Here is a 13725-nt window from a genome sequence, read left to right as displayed (position 1 = left end):
ACAATGCCATGTAATACAATTAAACTAAAAATCCATCCATATAAAAGCCAGTGGTTATGTATGATATCCTACATGTATGGAGAGGTAGATACAAAGAAAAATAAGAGAATATGCCAAAAATTCAACAGTTAACATTGTGTGCAAATTTAGCATGTGGGATACTCAATTTATTCAATTTCCCCTCGGGGATAAATAAAGTATTTTGATTCTGATTAAAGGAAAATCTTTGTCTAATGCCCTTTACTCTTGGGAACCTTAAGGTTAATTTTATCCATCCATAAGATATGGAAATCACAGTTTTCATCCCTCGTTGTCCAACAGCAAAAAATATAAGACGGTGAAGACACTACCCATAATAGAAGCAGTAAATGAATATGTACGTATAATAAGCTAGGGGGTGACATTAACTTTACAACACGATCGACTGCCCACATCTCGATTCCTATGAGCTCTCCTGGATGTTTGTTCTCTATATTTCTGAGATACTTTATAGATCCCCGTAGGGATATTATGCTCTGCATCCTAGCTGTGTAGCTAGGAGCTGTGGGCAGCCGCCGTGCAGTACCTTGGCTGGGGACCAACTCCAGTTCGTCTTGCCATGCCTCAGTCAAGGGCACAGACAGGAGTATTAACCCTAACATGTATGTCTTTTTTGATGGTGGGGGAAACCGGAGCACCTGGAGAAAACTCACCGCAGACATGGACAGAACATGCAAACTCCACACAGAGGACAACCTGGGATGACCTCCAAGGTTGGACAACCCTGGGGCTCGAACCCAGGACCTTCTTGCTATGAGGCAACAGCGCTAACCACTGGCCACCGTGCCACCCAATTGAAAATATTACTACTAACACCTCTACTAATACTATTACTATTAACTCTAAAACTCTTAACACTAAAACTATTACTACAATTGAAATTATTACTACTAACACTACTACTAATACTGTTACTACTACTACTACTTTCGGCTGCTCCCGTTAGGGGGCGCCACAGCGGATCATCCGTTTCCACTTCTTCCTGTCTTCTGCATCTTCCTCTGTCACACCAGCCACCTGCATGTCTTCCCTCACCACATCCATAAACCTCCTCTTTGGCCTTCCTCTTCTCCTCTTCCCTGGCAGCTCCATATTTAGCATCCTTCTCCCAATATACTCAGCATCTCTCCTCCACACATGTCCAAGCCATCTCAATCTTGCCTCTCTTGCTTTGTCTCCAAACTGTCCAGCCTGAGCGGTCCCTCTAATATAATCGTTCCTAATCCTGTCCTTCTTCATTACTCCCAGTGAAAATCTTAGCATCTTCAACTCTGCCACCTCCAGCTCCGCCTCCTGTCTTTTCGTCAGTGCCACTGTCTCCAAACCATATAACATAGCTGGTCTCACAACCATCTTGTAAACTTTCCCTTTAACTCTTGCTGGTACCCTTCTGTCGCAAATCACTCCTGACACACTTCTCCACCCATTCCAACCTGCCTGCACTCTCTTTTTCACCTCTCTACTGCACTCCCCGTTACTTTGGACAGTTGACCCCAAGTATTTAAACTCAAATGCCTTTGTCACCTCCACTCCTTGCATCCTGACCATTCCACTGTCCTCTCTCTCATTCACGCATAGGTATTCCGTCTTGTTCCTACTGACTTTCATTCCTCTTCTCTCCAGTGCATACCTCCACCTCTCCAGGCTCTTCTACTAATACTGTTACTACTAACACTAAAACGCTTAACACTAAAACTATTACTACTACAATTGAAATTATTACTCCTAACACTAATACTAACACTTTAACTACTAACACTAAAACGTACTAACACTAAAACATTTGAAAATATTGTGACTAACACTACTACGAATATTACTTTACAATTACTTTACAACTAAATACTAACTAACAATATTTTATGAAGACCTTCATTGGAAATCAATCCTATTAATGCTGTGTCATTAGAGAGCCTCTACCGCCAACCTGAGAGGAGGATGACCATGGTCTGCATGGTCGATTTAGATTTGCACACACATGGAATTTGACCCCGGTTTCCTCGCTCTCTCAGTGTACTTAACATATAATAACAACACTACAACACAACAATCTTCAGATATATATACACAAGAATTGACTTATACAGGTGAAATAAGAGGTGATACGGTGCAGAGAACTATATCAGAGATGCTGAAATAGATGTTAGCAGGTTAATTACATACATGCCTGAGGTAGATGGACATGACATACTGGACCAGCATACATACAATGTACAGTACAGTATATACAAAATGGTTGCATTAATTTGCATGCAATAGGAGAATACAAACAATGGGTGAACTTACTTCTTCCTCACAGAACAAAAGACTTATCTCCCATATTAGTTAAAGAAAGGCCTGACCATTGGTCAACTAAAGCCATAACTTTCCCTATACCTCACACCATGGGTCAGTTTAAACATTTGGTCATCGCCAGATAGGGGGGGGGCTATAGAATTACAATGAACTGTGAGTTAAGCAGGGGCGATGGGAAAGAAAATAACACCTATCCCCCATCACCAACATTACTTACTCCTCTCTGGGAAGTTCTCAAGACCCTCTTTAAAGCAGATTTTAAAAACAGGCCTAGAGAATCAAATACACAATGAATAAACAATGACTCTTACTGTTTCCTGCCAATTTCCTTTACAATGACTAATGTTACCTGCCATGTCGTAGCACCAGTCAACACTGCTGTAAACACAGATTGGTCTATTGTGCACCTGATGGCTATAATGAAGGTAACGTGTTGACATATGCAGAATTGATCCAGAGATACAATCTGGTTTGCTCAGAAGGGAAATATTATAAGGTTATTAAAGCTAAACCCTGTTGGTTTGTTCCAGACAGTAAAGGGATTTATATGTTACTCTCAAGTAATACCTATGCTTAAAGTTTTGTCTCTTGAAAACTGTAATATTATAAACCACAAATGTAACAACAAAATGCTGAGGTCCATTCTCACAACGGACTGTTATCCAGACCCTGTGAAGAGAAGACCTTTGCTGCAGGAAATACAATGCAGAGGACATTTAGAAAATCAGGACTAGTTTGCTCTTTCTTAAAATTAAGGAAGTAGCATCTTTACACTGGCTTCCTGGAGCATTGCGGGTTGATTTCAAAATTATTTTACTTGTGTTTAAAGCTCTACATGGTTTAGCACCCTCATACCTAGCTGACTGCTTATCTGATTATGTTCCGAGCTGCTCTCTTAGGTCCTCTGGTGCTGGCCTGCTCAATGTCCCTAGAATGAACTACAAAAAGTATGGCGAAGCAGCATTTTGTTTTTATGCGCCGACGGCTTGGAATAGACTCCCCTCAACAAATAAGAGAAGCAACGTCCATATATAGTTTTAAGAATCAGCTCAAGACCCATTTTCATGCTCTTGCTTTTAATTAATTCCATTTTATATTTCTTTTACTCTTATTTTCTTTTATCTTGTACTGTGGTTTTATTTCTCGCCTTGTTCTATGTTTTTTGCCTAGGTCTGTGTTTCATTACCTTTAACTTATTTTATCTGTATTGTTGTTGAGTTTTATTGTTTCCCTTGTTTTTAATGTAAAGCACTTTGAGCTTCATTTTATGTATGAAAGGTGCTATACAAATAAAGTTTATTATTATTATCTCATAACTATAAGTGATATTTAACCATGTAATGATTTTCTTCGTGTTAGATTTAAATTAGATGTTTTTTTTAAGAAGTAAAATGGAAAGGCATGTGTTTACACCTGTGAATTCACTCCTCTCTTTTGGATTGGGTCGTATGATTGAATTACCTAAAATAACAATAATAACAATAATAACAATAATAATAATAATAATAATAATAATAATAATAATAATAATAGCACTCAGTGTTACCAATACATTAACATTAAACGTATGATAAATCTCTGGAATACTTGTATCATAATTTTATTGTAATGACTAAACATTATATTCATAAATGTAGACTCCTAAAACTTATTCCTGAATTGGAACATTTCAAAAATGAGGTCAAATTGTTTTTCAGGTCTTTAAGTTTATCTAGAAGCAAAAATGCCCTGACGTTGTGTTATGCACTGGCTGTTTCTGTTCAGCTGTGCCCTTTGATATTTTCGCCCCCCCCTCCCTGCTTTAGACAGATACGGTATTGTCCTACGAGAGGGTATTTGTCTTCCCTTTGTACTACACTAACTACATGTACACATACTATACATATGACATGATGACATACATAGAGAACAGGGCGACAACAATACTCTAACACAAGAGTTTAGAGCAGTGGTACTCAGACCACATGCGGCTCTTTGGTGACTATATTGCGGCTCTTCTAAGTCTCCATTTTTGCGTTTTGTAACGCTTTATTAACCAGATATTTCACCACATCAGTCACTCGCAGAAGAAACCGTCTTCTTCTTCTTCTGCTTCTGCTTCTGCTTCTGCTTCTTCTTCTTCTTCTTCTTCTTCTTCTTCTTCTTCTTCTTCTTCTGATGAGTTTGCGGCAGACTAGACGCACCAAAGGCGTGTTGCTGCTCTCCACAGGTTATATGTAGAAATCCCGGTGAAGAGTCCGGTGCGATGGAGAAAATTACTAACAGTTCTTGTTGTTTCACAATGTTCCGCGTTGAGTATTGATTTCCATGAATGATCTGCAACTCCAATTTCTGGCAGCTCTGCTTGCATGAGTATTCTCTCTGTCCGATAGTTGGTGCATTCCATCAAAGCACGATTCACAGTTTCCAGCAGTAATTTTTATTATCCAGTTTCCCAATAAGAGCAGCCTATGACCCGAAGACGGCTGGGTGAGGAGGCATATTTTTGCAACGTGGCTCTTTCAAAAAAATAAAAAAATAAATATTGTCAACGTGGCTTCTGAGTTGGCCAAGTCTGAGTACCGCTGGTTTAGAGGTTCAGTGAGTTTAGAACTTCAATGGCAGTTTTAGCATTGTTATTATTGTTATTATAATTGGTTGCCCTTTTGGTTCTTGTGCCACTCATCATACTGCGCTGCTTGATTTGCGTTATGTGCCTGTTGGATTTGTAATGGGAACATTGTTCAATAAAGATTAATTATAAAAAAGTTGTTAAACGCAGTCCTTCGTATGGGTGATTACATGGTACCGCTTGGCCAATCTAATGAAGACGTGTAATAAATATTCCCATTCGAGAATGACATCTGGGAATCATGTAAGCGATGGTATTGTAACCGGTTATTTTCTTGCCCGGTGCGGGATTCGATACGGGATGTACTGCACCACAACGCGACGTCACTAACCGCTCGGTTAAAGGGTCAGACCCATTAGCTACTAACGTGTCTTATTAGTAGTTTACAGCAGTGGTTCTCAACCTTTTTGGGGTCCTGGACCCCCTGCGTATTTTTGATCTACCCTGAGGACCCCTCCACCTGATCTTGGGGGAGGGGGGTTGCAATTTGATGGAAACAGTAGAAACTGCATTTTAAATTGCATTATAGCATTTATTCACTCTTTGGGGCAAAAATAAGAGCTTTCAGTTGTAATTTAGATATAGTTAACAAAACAGAATTCTTATGCAGTAACTTTCAGATATACACTACCGTTCAAAAGTTTGGGATCACCCAAACAATTTTGTGTTTTCCATGAAAAGTCACACTTATTCACCACCATATGCTGTGAAATGAATAGAAAATAGAGTCAAGACATTGACAAGGTTAGAAATAATGATTTGTATTTGAAATAAGATTTTTTTTACATCAAACTTTGCTTTCGTCAAAGAATCCTCCATTTGCAGCAATTACAGCATTGCAGACCTTTGGCATTCTAGCTGTTAATTTGTTGAGGTAATCTGGAGAAATTGCACCCCACGCTTCCAGAAGCAGCTCCCACAAGTTGGATTGGTTGGATGGGCACTTCTTGCGTACCATACGGTCAAGCTGCTCCCACAACAGCTCAATGGGGTTCAGATCTGGTGACTGCGCTGGCCACTCCATTACCGATAGAATACCAGCTGCCTGCTTCTGCTCTAAATAGTTCTTGCACAATTTGGAGGTGTGTTTAGGGTCATTGTCCTGTTGTAGGATGAAATGGCTCCAATCAAGCGCTGTCCACTGGGTATGGCATGGCGTTGCAAAATGGAGTGATAGCCTTCCTTATTCAGAATCCCTTTTACCCTGTACAAATCTCCCACCTTACCAGCACCAAAGCAACCCCAGACCATCACATTACCTCCACCATGCTTAACAGATGGCGTCAGGCATTCTTCCAGCATCTTTTCATTTGTTCTGCGTCTCACAAACGTTCTTCTTTGTGATCCAAACACCTCAAACTTGGATTCATCCGTCCACAACACTTTTTTCCAGTCTTCCTCTGTCCAATGTCTGTGTTCTTTTGCCCATCTTAATCTTTTTCTTTTATTGGTCAGTCTCAGATATGGCTTTTTCTTTGCCACTCTGCCCTGAAGCCCAGAATCCCGCAGCCGCCTCTTCACTGTAGATGTTGACACTGGTGTTTTGCGGGTACTATTTAATGAAGATGCCAGTTGGGGACCTGTGAGGCATCTGTTTCTCAAACTAGAGACTCTAATGTACTTATCTTCTTGCTCAGTTGTGCAACGCGGCCTCCCACTTCTTTTTCTACTCTGGTTAGAGCCTGTTTGTGCTGTCCTCTGAAGGGAGTAGTACACACCGGTGTAGGAAATCTTCAATTTCTTAGCAATTTCTCGCATGGAATAGCCTTCATTTCTAAGAACAAGAATAGACTGTCGAGTTTCAGATGAAAGTTCTCTTTTTCTGGCCATTTTGAGCGTTTAATTGACCCCACAAATGTGATGCTCCAGAAACTCAATCTGCTCAAAGGAAGGTCAGTTTTGTAGCTTCTGTAACGAGCTAAACTGTTTTCAGATGTGTGAACATGATTGCACAAGGGTTTTCTAATCATCAGTTAGCCTTCTGAGCCAATGAGCAAACACATTGTACCATTAGAACACTGGAGTGATAGTTGCTTGAAATGGGCCTCTATACACCTATGTAGATATTGCACCAAAAACCAGACATTTGCAGCTAGAATAGTCATTTACCACATTAGCAATGTATAGAGTGTATTTCTTTAAAGTTAAGACTAGTTTAAAGTTATCTTCATTGAAAAGTACAGTGCTTTTCCTTCAAAAATATGGACATTTCAATGTGATCCCAAACTTTTGAACGGTAGTGTATGTAACAACAGAAATTTTATGCAGTAACTTTTAACAATGCAAACGGGAGCGAGATCTGTTATTAAAATACAATAAATTACACTTGTGAAACAGATGTAATTAGAGAAAAAAGTCCTGTTACCCTTTATAGTTTAGGTAGATAAAGGCCTCAGTCACATTTGAGTAAAATAATCCTATTTCTATAAATGTCATAGGATCTTTTTTTTAAAGATATTTTATTTTCACGGACCCCTTGCAATTACACCACGGACCACTAGGGGTCCGCGGACCCCCGGTTGAGAAACACTGGTTTACAGTATTATGGGTATATGTAGTGTGCACCGAAACTGCAAAAATATCGACGTTCGAAACCTTCATAGTCGAATTGCTACTTCACCCACGCAGCCTCATTCCCTCCTATTCATTTCCCCCCGTTTTACACGTAACTGGCGGTAGGGGACGCTAATAAGATTCACGTTTAAAAAAAAGGAAAAGATACGTCATATTGAGGCGACGGGGAGTTGCTCGTCTTCTCGCGAGACGAGTTTCACTACGTCATTTACGCGCCTTCGTAGTCTCAACACGGGTATGTTTTGAAAAGCCCGTGTTGACAGGCTGTCACTGCCTTTCTAGTCGTATTTTTAAAATTTAGACTTGATTTTTTTGTTAATAACAGGTGACGCGCCGGTGCAAGACAAAAGCACACCTTTGTTAGCATGCCGAAATCACTCAAAAAGTGCACCAGTCAGACCTCCATCAGCAAGTTCTTCGGGGGGTTGAGCGGCAAAAGTGATCCGAGGAACAGTGCCCAAGCGGGGTTAAACCGGGAGCGTCGGCCTTCCAAGGGCAAGGTGAGGTGCCAAACCCAACGTGTTGCACACACAGCCTATGAGAGAGACGCGTGGCTTATTACTCCAACCGATGTGTTGTCTGCTTTTGACCTGCAACAGAGGCATTGCTTCGGCGATGAGCTTAAGCTGCCGGGCAAACGAGCCAGGCTGACCCCCCAAGAAGAAAAGGAGGTGGAGAATGTAGACAGCGAGGTTGTTTGTCAGAGCCCCAAAGGTGTGTACAGTTGTGGTTTACTTAAGGAAGTGGGCTCACATACAGTAACTGATGCCTTTTAACGAATTACTGCAGGTGGCCGGGGGTGTTCGAGCGGTTTGGTTTTGTTTTTTTGTTTTGTTCTCTCCCTTCTATCCAATTTTGGCCAATCTTAATTCCCAGTTCTGCAAATTACCCACCAGTACCACCATGCACGACAGCCGAAGTGGCTGGGGAGGACGTATACTTGAATGTAGGGCTGAACAGTATTGAAAAGCGGACGTGTTTGTTATTTGAGATGTGTGTTGCGATATTAAAGAGGGACAGGAGTTATAATTTGTCACTCTTGCAATGATTCGGCTGATTTTAGATGTGGAGATAAATCCGATGTTTAATACTCTGGTTGACACAGCATGACACCACTGTTCTCAGTTAATCCTCACATATCAATCCCCATGATCAACACAATATTTATTATGCACATTATGTATACCCTTTAAAAAGGTGCTTGTCTGTTTAAGGGTGAAAGAAGGCTGGCTTTCTAGAAAGGTTTTGTGAGATTATTAAATGCCTCATATCACTGTCCTTAATGAGAATGATTGTAATTGGTCTTTGCTGTGCACAGCAAATGAGGACTAAATTATGTTTTTGTCAGATGGGTTTGAGTTTTTTTTCAAGATAAGTCATGAAAAATGCAAATGCTAATTTTTGTTTTCTATTGAGCAGTAGAATTTTTACCATAATGTGAGTGATGGGCCCAATTTACCTTACATTGCATCCTTTATAATGTAACTGTTGCACCTGTGTGCACTGCAGTGTTGATGCTCAAATGGTAAATTGTTTGCCCTACCTCCATATACACCCTCTGAGACACACGGAGCCAGCAGACCGCTTCTTTTCACCTGCCATTTGCTGATTTCTCCTGTTGGACCCTAATGGGTGTGGAAACTCAAGCTATTTCCCCCAGATCCACCTGCAGTTACATGTCTGTATGAGTCACTGATTGCAAAGGTGGGAACCCGGAACAATACAAGTTGTGCTCCCTGCAAAACCCGGCTGTGCTGGAGACAAAACCTCAGAGATACCAGTCTACTGCATTGCATCCATTCTTCAAGATCATTTGCCATCTTGAATAATGGATAATGTTTAATTTCTATCACATACATATTTAATCTTTCAGAGACTAAAGTGCCATTGTTTCGAGGAGGTGGTGGCCTCTGTTCCTCCACCTTGGACAGGCTCAAGAGTTTCACATGCTTGTCTGAGCCCTATTCAAGAGAGGACACTGGGACTGAAGAGAAAGCAGAGAAGCCCGGTGTTGTCTGCAGTAGACTCAATGAACTACAAAAGAGTTCTGCGTCTCTTTGTGACAATAAAGATCACTACAACTATGATGAGAGACTTCCGCAGAGTGAAGACGAGCATAAGGTTGAGGAAGAAGAGACCGAATCAGTGCAGAGTCCAGCACTGTCTACAAAAAAACAGGTACTTCTAACTGTTGTCACTACCACCAGTCATCGTCATCAGCATCATCATCAGGGTGTGTCTTCTTGAGCGGCGCTGCCATCATATCTATCAGCCTGGTGGTCAGAGTTCTGTCATCTGTATGGCATGGATTTAAGCCTCACTGTTGTCAGTCTTCCCCGTCCTTATCTAGTGTACATTAGCCCCATATTTGGCCTTATCTGTTGGTAATCTTCTGTTACTCTGAGATGGGATCACATAAGCTTACCATAGGCAGCTATTAGGAATAAATCAAAGAACTTTTTTTTACCTCTTTTCAATCAGCTGTAGCATTTTAAAAGGTAATCATGATTCCCAATGTCTCTGCAATACAACAGGTGGGGAAAATGTTTAACTGGGACGAAATAAATGTTTTAATTCAATGTTTGGATAGCATGTCCTGTTTATTCTGAGTTTGAAGATGGTTCCATCTGCTGCACCTCTTCACTGCACGTTATCATAACATAACAGCAGCACACACAGCAAACAGCCAACTCCAAACTTCACTGTACATTATCTGAATGTACAGCAAATAGGTGCAGCATATCGAGCCAACTTCGAGCTCAAAATCAACAGTACAGGCTGTCAAAATATTAGAGGAAAACATTTACTTTGCCCCGGCTAAACTTTTTACCCTACCAGCTGGTATGCAAGGATCATCATGGTACCTTTTGAAAAGCTGGTATAGCTGGTTGAAAACAGGTAAGAGATAGTTTTTTGATTTATTCCCCATAGCTGCTTATGGTAAGCTTATGTTGCCCTGTCAGAGTAACAGAAGGTTAAAAATAGGTGGGGTCACATGTGGGGCGAGGTGTTCATAAGCAATACACTGCATACCTACCAGATATACATTCCAGTCACTGGTGCATATACACTGATCAGCCAAAACATTAAAACCACCTGCCTAATATTGTGTAGGTCCCCCTCATGCCACCAAAACAGCTCTGACCTGTCAAGGCATGGACTCCACAAGACTTCTGAAGGTGTCCTCTGGTGTCTGGCCCCAAGACATTAGCAGCAGATCCGTTACAGTGCCTTGCAAAAGTATTCAACCCCCATGACAGTCATCACAAATTTCTGGATTATGAAAGATACTCCCGTGTTCCTGAACAGTATTATTTTTGTGAACCCATAAGCTCTAACAGCATGTTCCCAAAGCCAAAATAAGTTATGTTTTGCTGACTTTTTGTAAAGAAATTAAAAAATAAAATATAGTGCTTGACTAAGTATTCAACCCCCACATATCAATACCTTGTAGAGTACGCTTTTGCTGCAATAACAACTGTGGTTCTCTTGGGGTAAGTAAGTACAAGCTTTGCACATTCTTCTGGAGTAATTTTTGCCCATTCTTGGCAGAATTTAGGCAGGTCTTGCGGGTTGGTGGGGCGGCGCCTCTGGACTGCGATTTTCAGTCTGCCATGGATTTTCAATGGGGTTGAGGTCCAGACATTGACACCACCCCTCCAAAACGTTCACCTTTTTGTTGCTGAGCCAGGCCATTGTTGCTTTAGCCTTGTGCTTAGGATCATTGTCCTGCTGGAAGGTGAACCTTCTCCCAAGCTTTAGTTTTATGGCAGACTGCAACAGGTTTTCTTCCAATATTTCCCTGTATTTAGCTCCATCCATTCTTCCCTCAATTTGAACAAGGTTCCTTCCCAGTGCCTGCAGATAAAAAGCAACCCCATAGCATTATGCTGCCGCCACCATGCTTCACTGTAGGGAGGGTGTTTTTTAGGGCATGAGCAGTGTTAGGTTTGCGCCACACATAACGCTTTGAGGTTTGGCCAAAAAGCTCAACTTTAGTCTCATCTGACCACAAAACCTTTACCCAAATCTTAACTGGGTCTCTCTCATGCTTGGTAGCAAACTCCAAGCGTGCTTTCATATGCATAGTTTTGAGCAACGGCTTCTTTCTTGCCACCCTCCCATACAGGCCAGATTTCTGGAGAGCCTGTGATATGGTTGACTCATGCACATTTACTCCAGTTTCAGCTACTGACCTCTGGAGCTCCTTCGAAGTGATTGCAGGATCATCTGTGGCTGCTTTCCTCACTAGTCCACGTCTTGCTCGGACACTAAGCTTTGAGGGACGGCCTGTCCTACAAAGCGTCTGGGTGGTGTGATACAGCTTCCACTTCCGGACAGTGGATACAACAGTGTTTCGCGGGACATCCAAACACTTGGATATTGTGTTGTGTCCCTTTCCCGCCTTCTGCATTTTAATCACTTTGTCTCTTACTTCAGTGTTATGCTCCTTTGTCTTCATTTTCTGATGGAGTTCACACCTGGCTAATGAACTTTACAGAGAGTGCTTTTTATACCCATAAACGAGACCGTTACTTTAATATTACAGGGGCACGCTAATTATGTCCAATTGTGTTTACCTGAGTTTGTTTTAGGAATAGTTTGTCATTTGTGTGAACTTGGAGCTTTCAGAGCACAAGGGGTTGAGTACTTGTGCAAGCATTATAGTTTAGTTTTTAATTTATTAATAAAAAGTCAGCAGAGCAACTTATTTTGGCTTTGGGAACATGCTGTGAGAGCTTATGGGTTCACAAAAATAATATTGTTCAGGAACAGATGTGTGAGTATCTTTCATAATCCAGAAATTAGTGATGACTGTCACGGGGGTTGAATACTTTTGCAAGGCACTGTAAGTCCTGTAAGTTGCGAGGTGGGGCCTCCATGGATCGGACTTCTTTTTCCAGCACATCCCACAGACGCTCGATCAGATTGAGATCTGGGGAATTTGCAGGCCAAGGCAACACCTTGAACTCTTTATCATAGTCATCAAACCATTCCTGAACAGTTTTTGCTGTATGGCAGGGTGCATTATCCTGCTGAAAGAGGCCACTGCCATCAGGGAATACTGTTACTATGAAGGGGTACACCTGGTCTGCAGTGATGTTTAATTAGGTAGTACCTGTCAAAGTAACATCCACATTAATGCCAGGACCCAAGGTTTCCCCAGCAGAACATTGCCCCCAGCATCACACTGCCTCTGCCGGCTTGCCTTTTCCCCATAGTGTATCCTGGTGCCATCTCTTCCCCAGGTAAACAACATACACGCACCCGGCCGTCCACATGATGTAAAAGAAAACTTGATTCATCAGACCAGGCCATCTTCTTCCATTGCTCCATCATCCAGTTCTGACGCTCATGTGCCCATTTTAGGTGCTTTCAGCAGTGGACAGAGGTCACCATGGGCACTCTGACTGGTCTGCAGCTACGCAACCCCATACACAGCAAGCTGTGATGCACTGTGTGTTCTGACACCTGCCTGTCATAGCCAGCATTAACTTTTTCAGCAATTTGAGCTGCAGTAGCTCTTCTGTGGGATCGGACCAGACAGGCTAGCCTTTGCTCCCCATGACCATTAATGAGCCTTGGGTGCCCATGACCCTGGCACCGGTTCATCTGTTGTCTTTCCTTGGACCACTTTTGGTAGGCACTGACCACTGCATACCAGGAACACCCCATAAGACCTGCCGTTTTGGACCCAGTCATCTCAAAGTCGCTCAGATCATTACGCTTACCCATTTTTCCTCCTTCCAACACATCAACTTCAAGAACTAACTGTTCACTTGCTGCCCAAATATATCCCACCCCTTGACAAGTGCCACTATAACAAGACAATCAATATTATTCACTTACTTGTCAGTGGTTTTAATGTTTTGGCTGATCGTGTATAGTGCTGTTGTTAACGTGTATACATTGATAACAATCAGCACTTCTGTTATGACACTTTCCCCAACGTTTTTCCATCGACTTGTATTCGTATTATCTATCCATTGCTACTTTTTTTCTTATACTTCTGAGAGGAGAGGCCGATGTCAAAACGTTTCATTGCCGGCAACTGTTACAGCCCATACTTGAACTTGAACCCAAACTTGAACTGCAGGGGTGCTGTTCTACCGTTGCCCCGGGGCTCTGCCCTCTATTTGGAGCGCAAAGAGACGGCAGAGAATTTGGAAATCAACAACATGTCACAGTCATTGTCGCCAGTTAAT

The 13725-nt window shown here is 41.8% G+C and overlaps 1 protein-coding gene across 1 annotated transcript in view; it reads left to right on the top strand.

The window, feature by feature from the left end:
- The first annotated feature begins 7757 nt into the window (after window positions 1-7757).
- Window positions 7758-13725, top strand: part of msh3 (mutS homolog 3 (E. coli)) — a 67730-nt gene continuing 61762 nt past the window's right edge. Inside the window, exons 1-3 of the mRNA XM_056278530.1 lie at window positions 7758-8019; window positions 8119-8233; window positions 9393-9697. Coding sequence (XP_056134505.1) covers window positions 7885-8019; window positions 8119-8233; window positions 9393-9697 — 555 coding nt within the window. The 5' untranslated portion in view covers window positions 7758-7884. The remainder of the gene's footprint in view (window positions 8020-8118; window positions 8234-9392; window positions 9698-13725) is intronic.

This window comes from Lampris incognitus, chromosome 1 (genome assembly GCF_029633865.1).
Source record: "Lampris incognitus isolate fLamInc1 chromosome 1, fLamInc1.hap2, whole genome shotgun sequence".
In the NCBI taxonomy this organism is placed as follows: Eukaryota; Metazoa; Chordata; class Actinopteri; order Lampriformes; family Lampridae; genus Lampris; species Lampris incognitus.
Note: the sequence above shows the minus strand (reverse complement) of the source record. Positions and strands in the feature narration are given on the sequence as shown.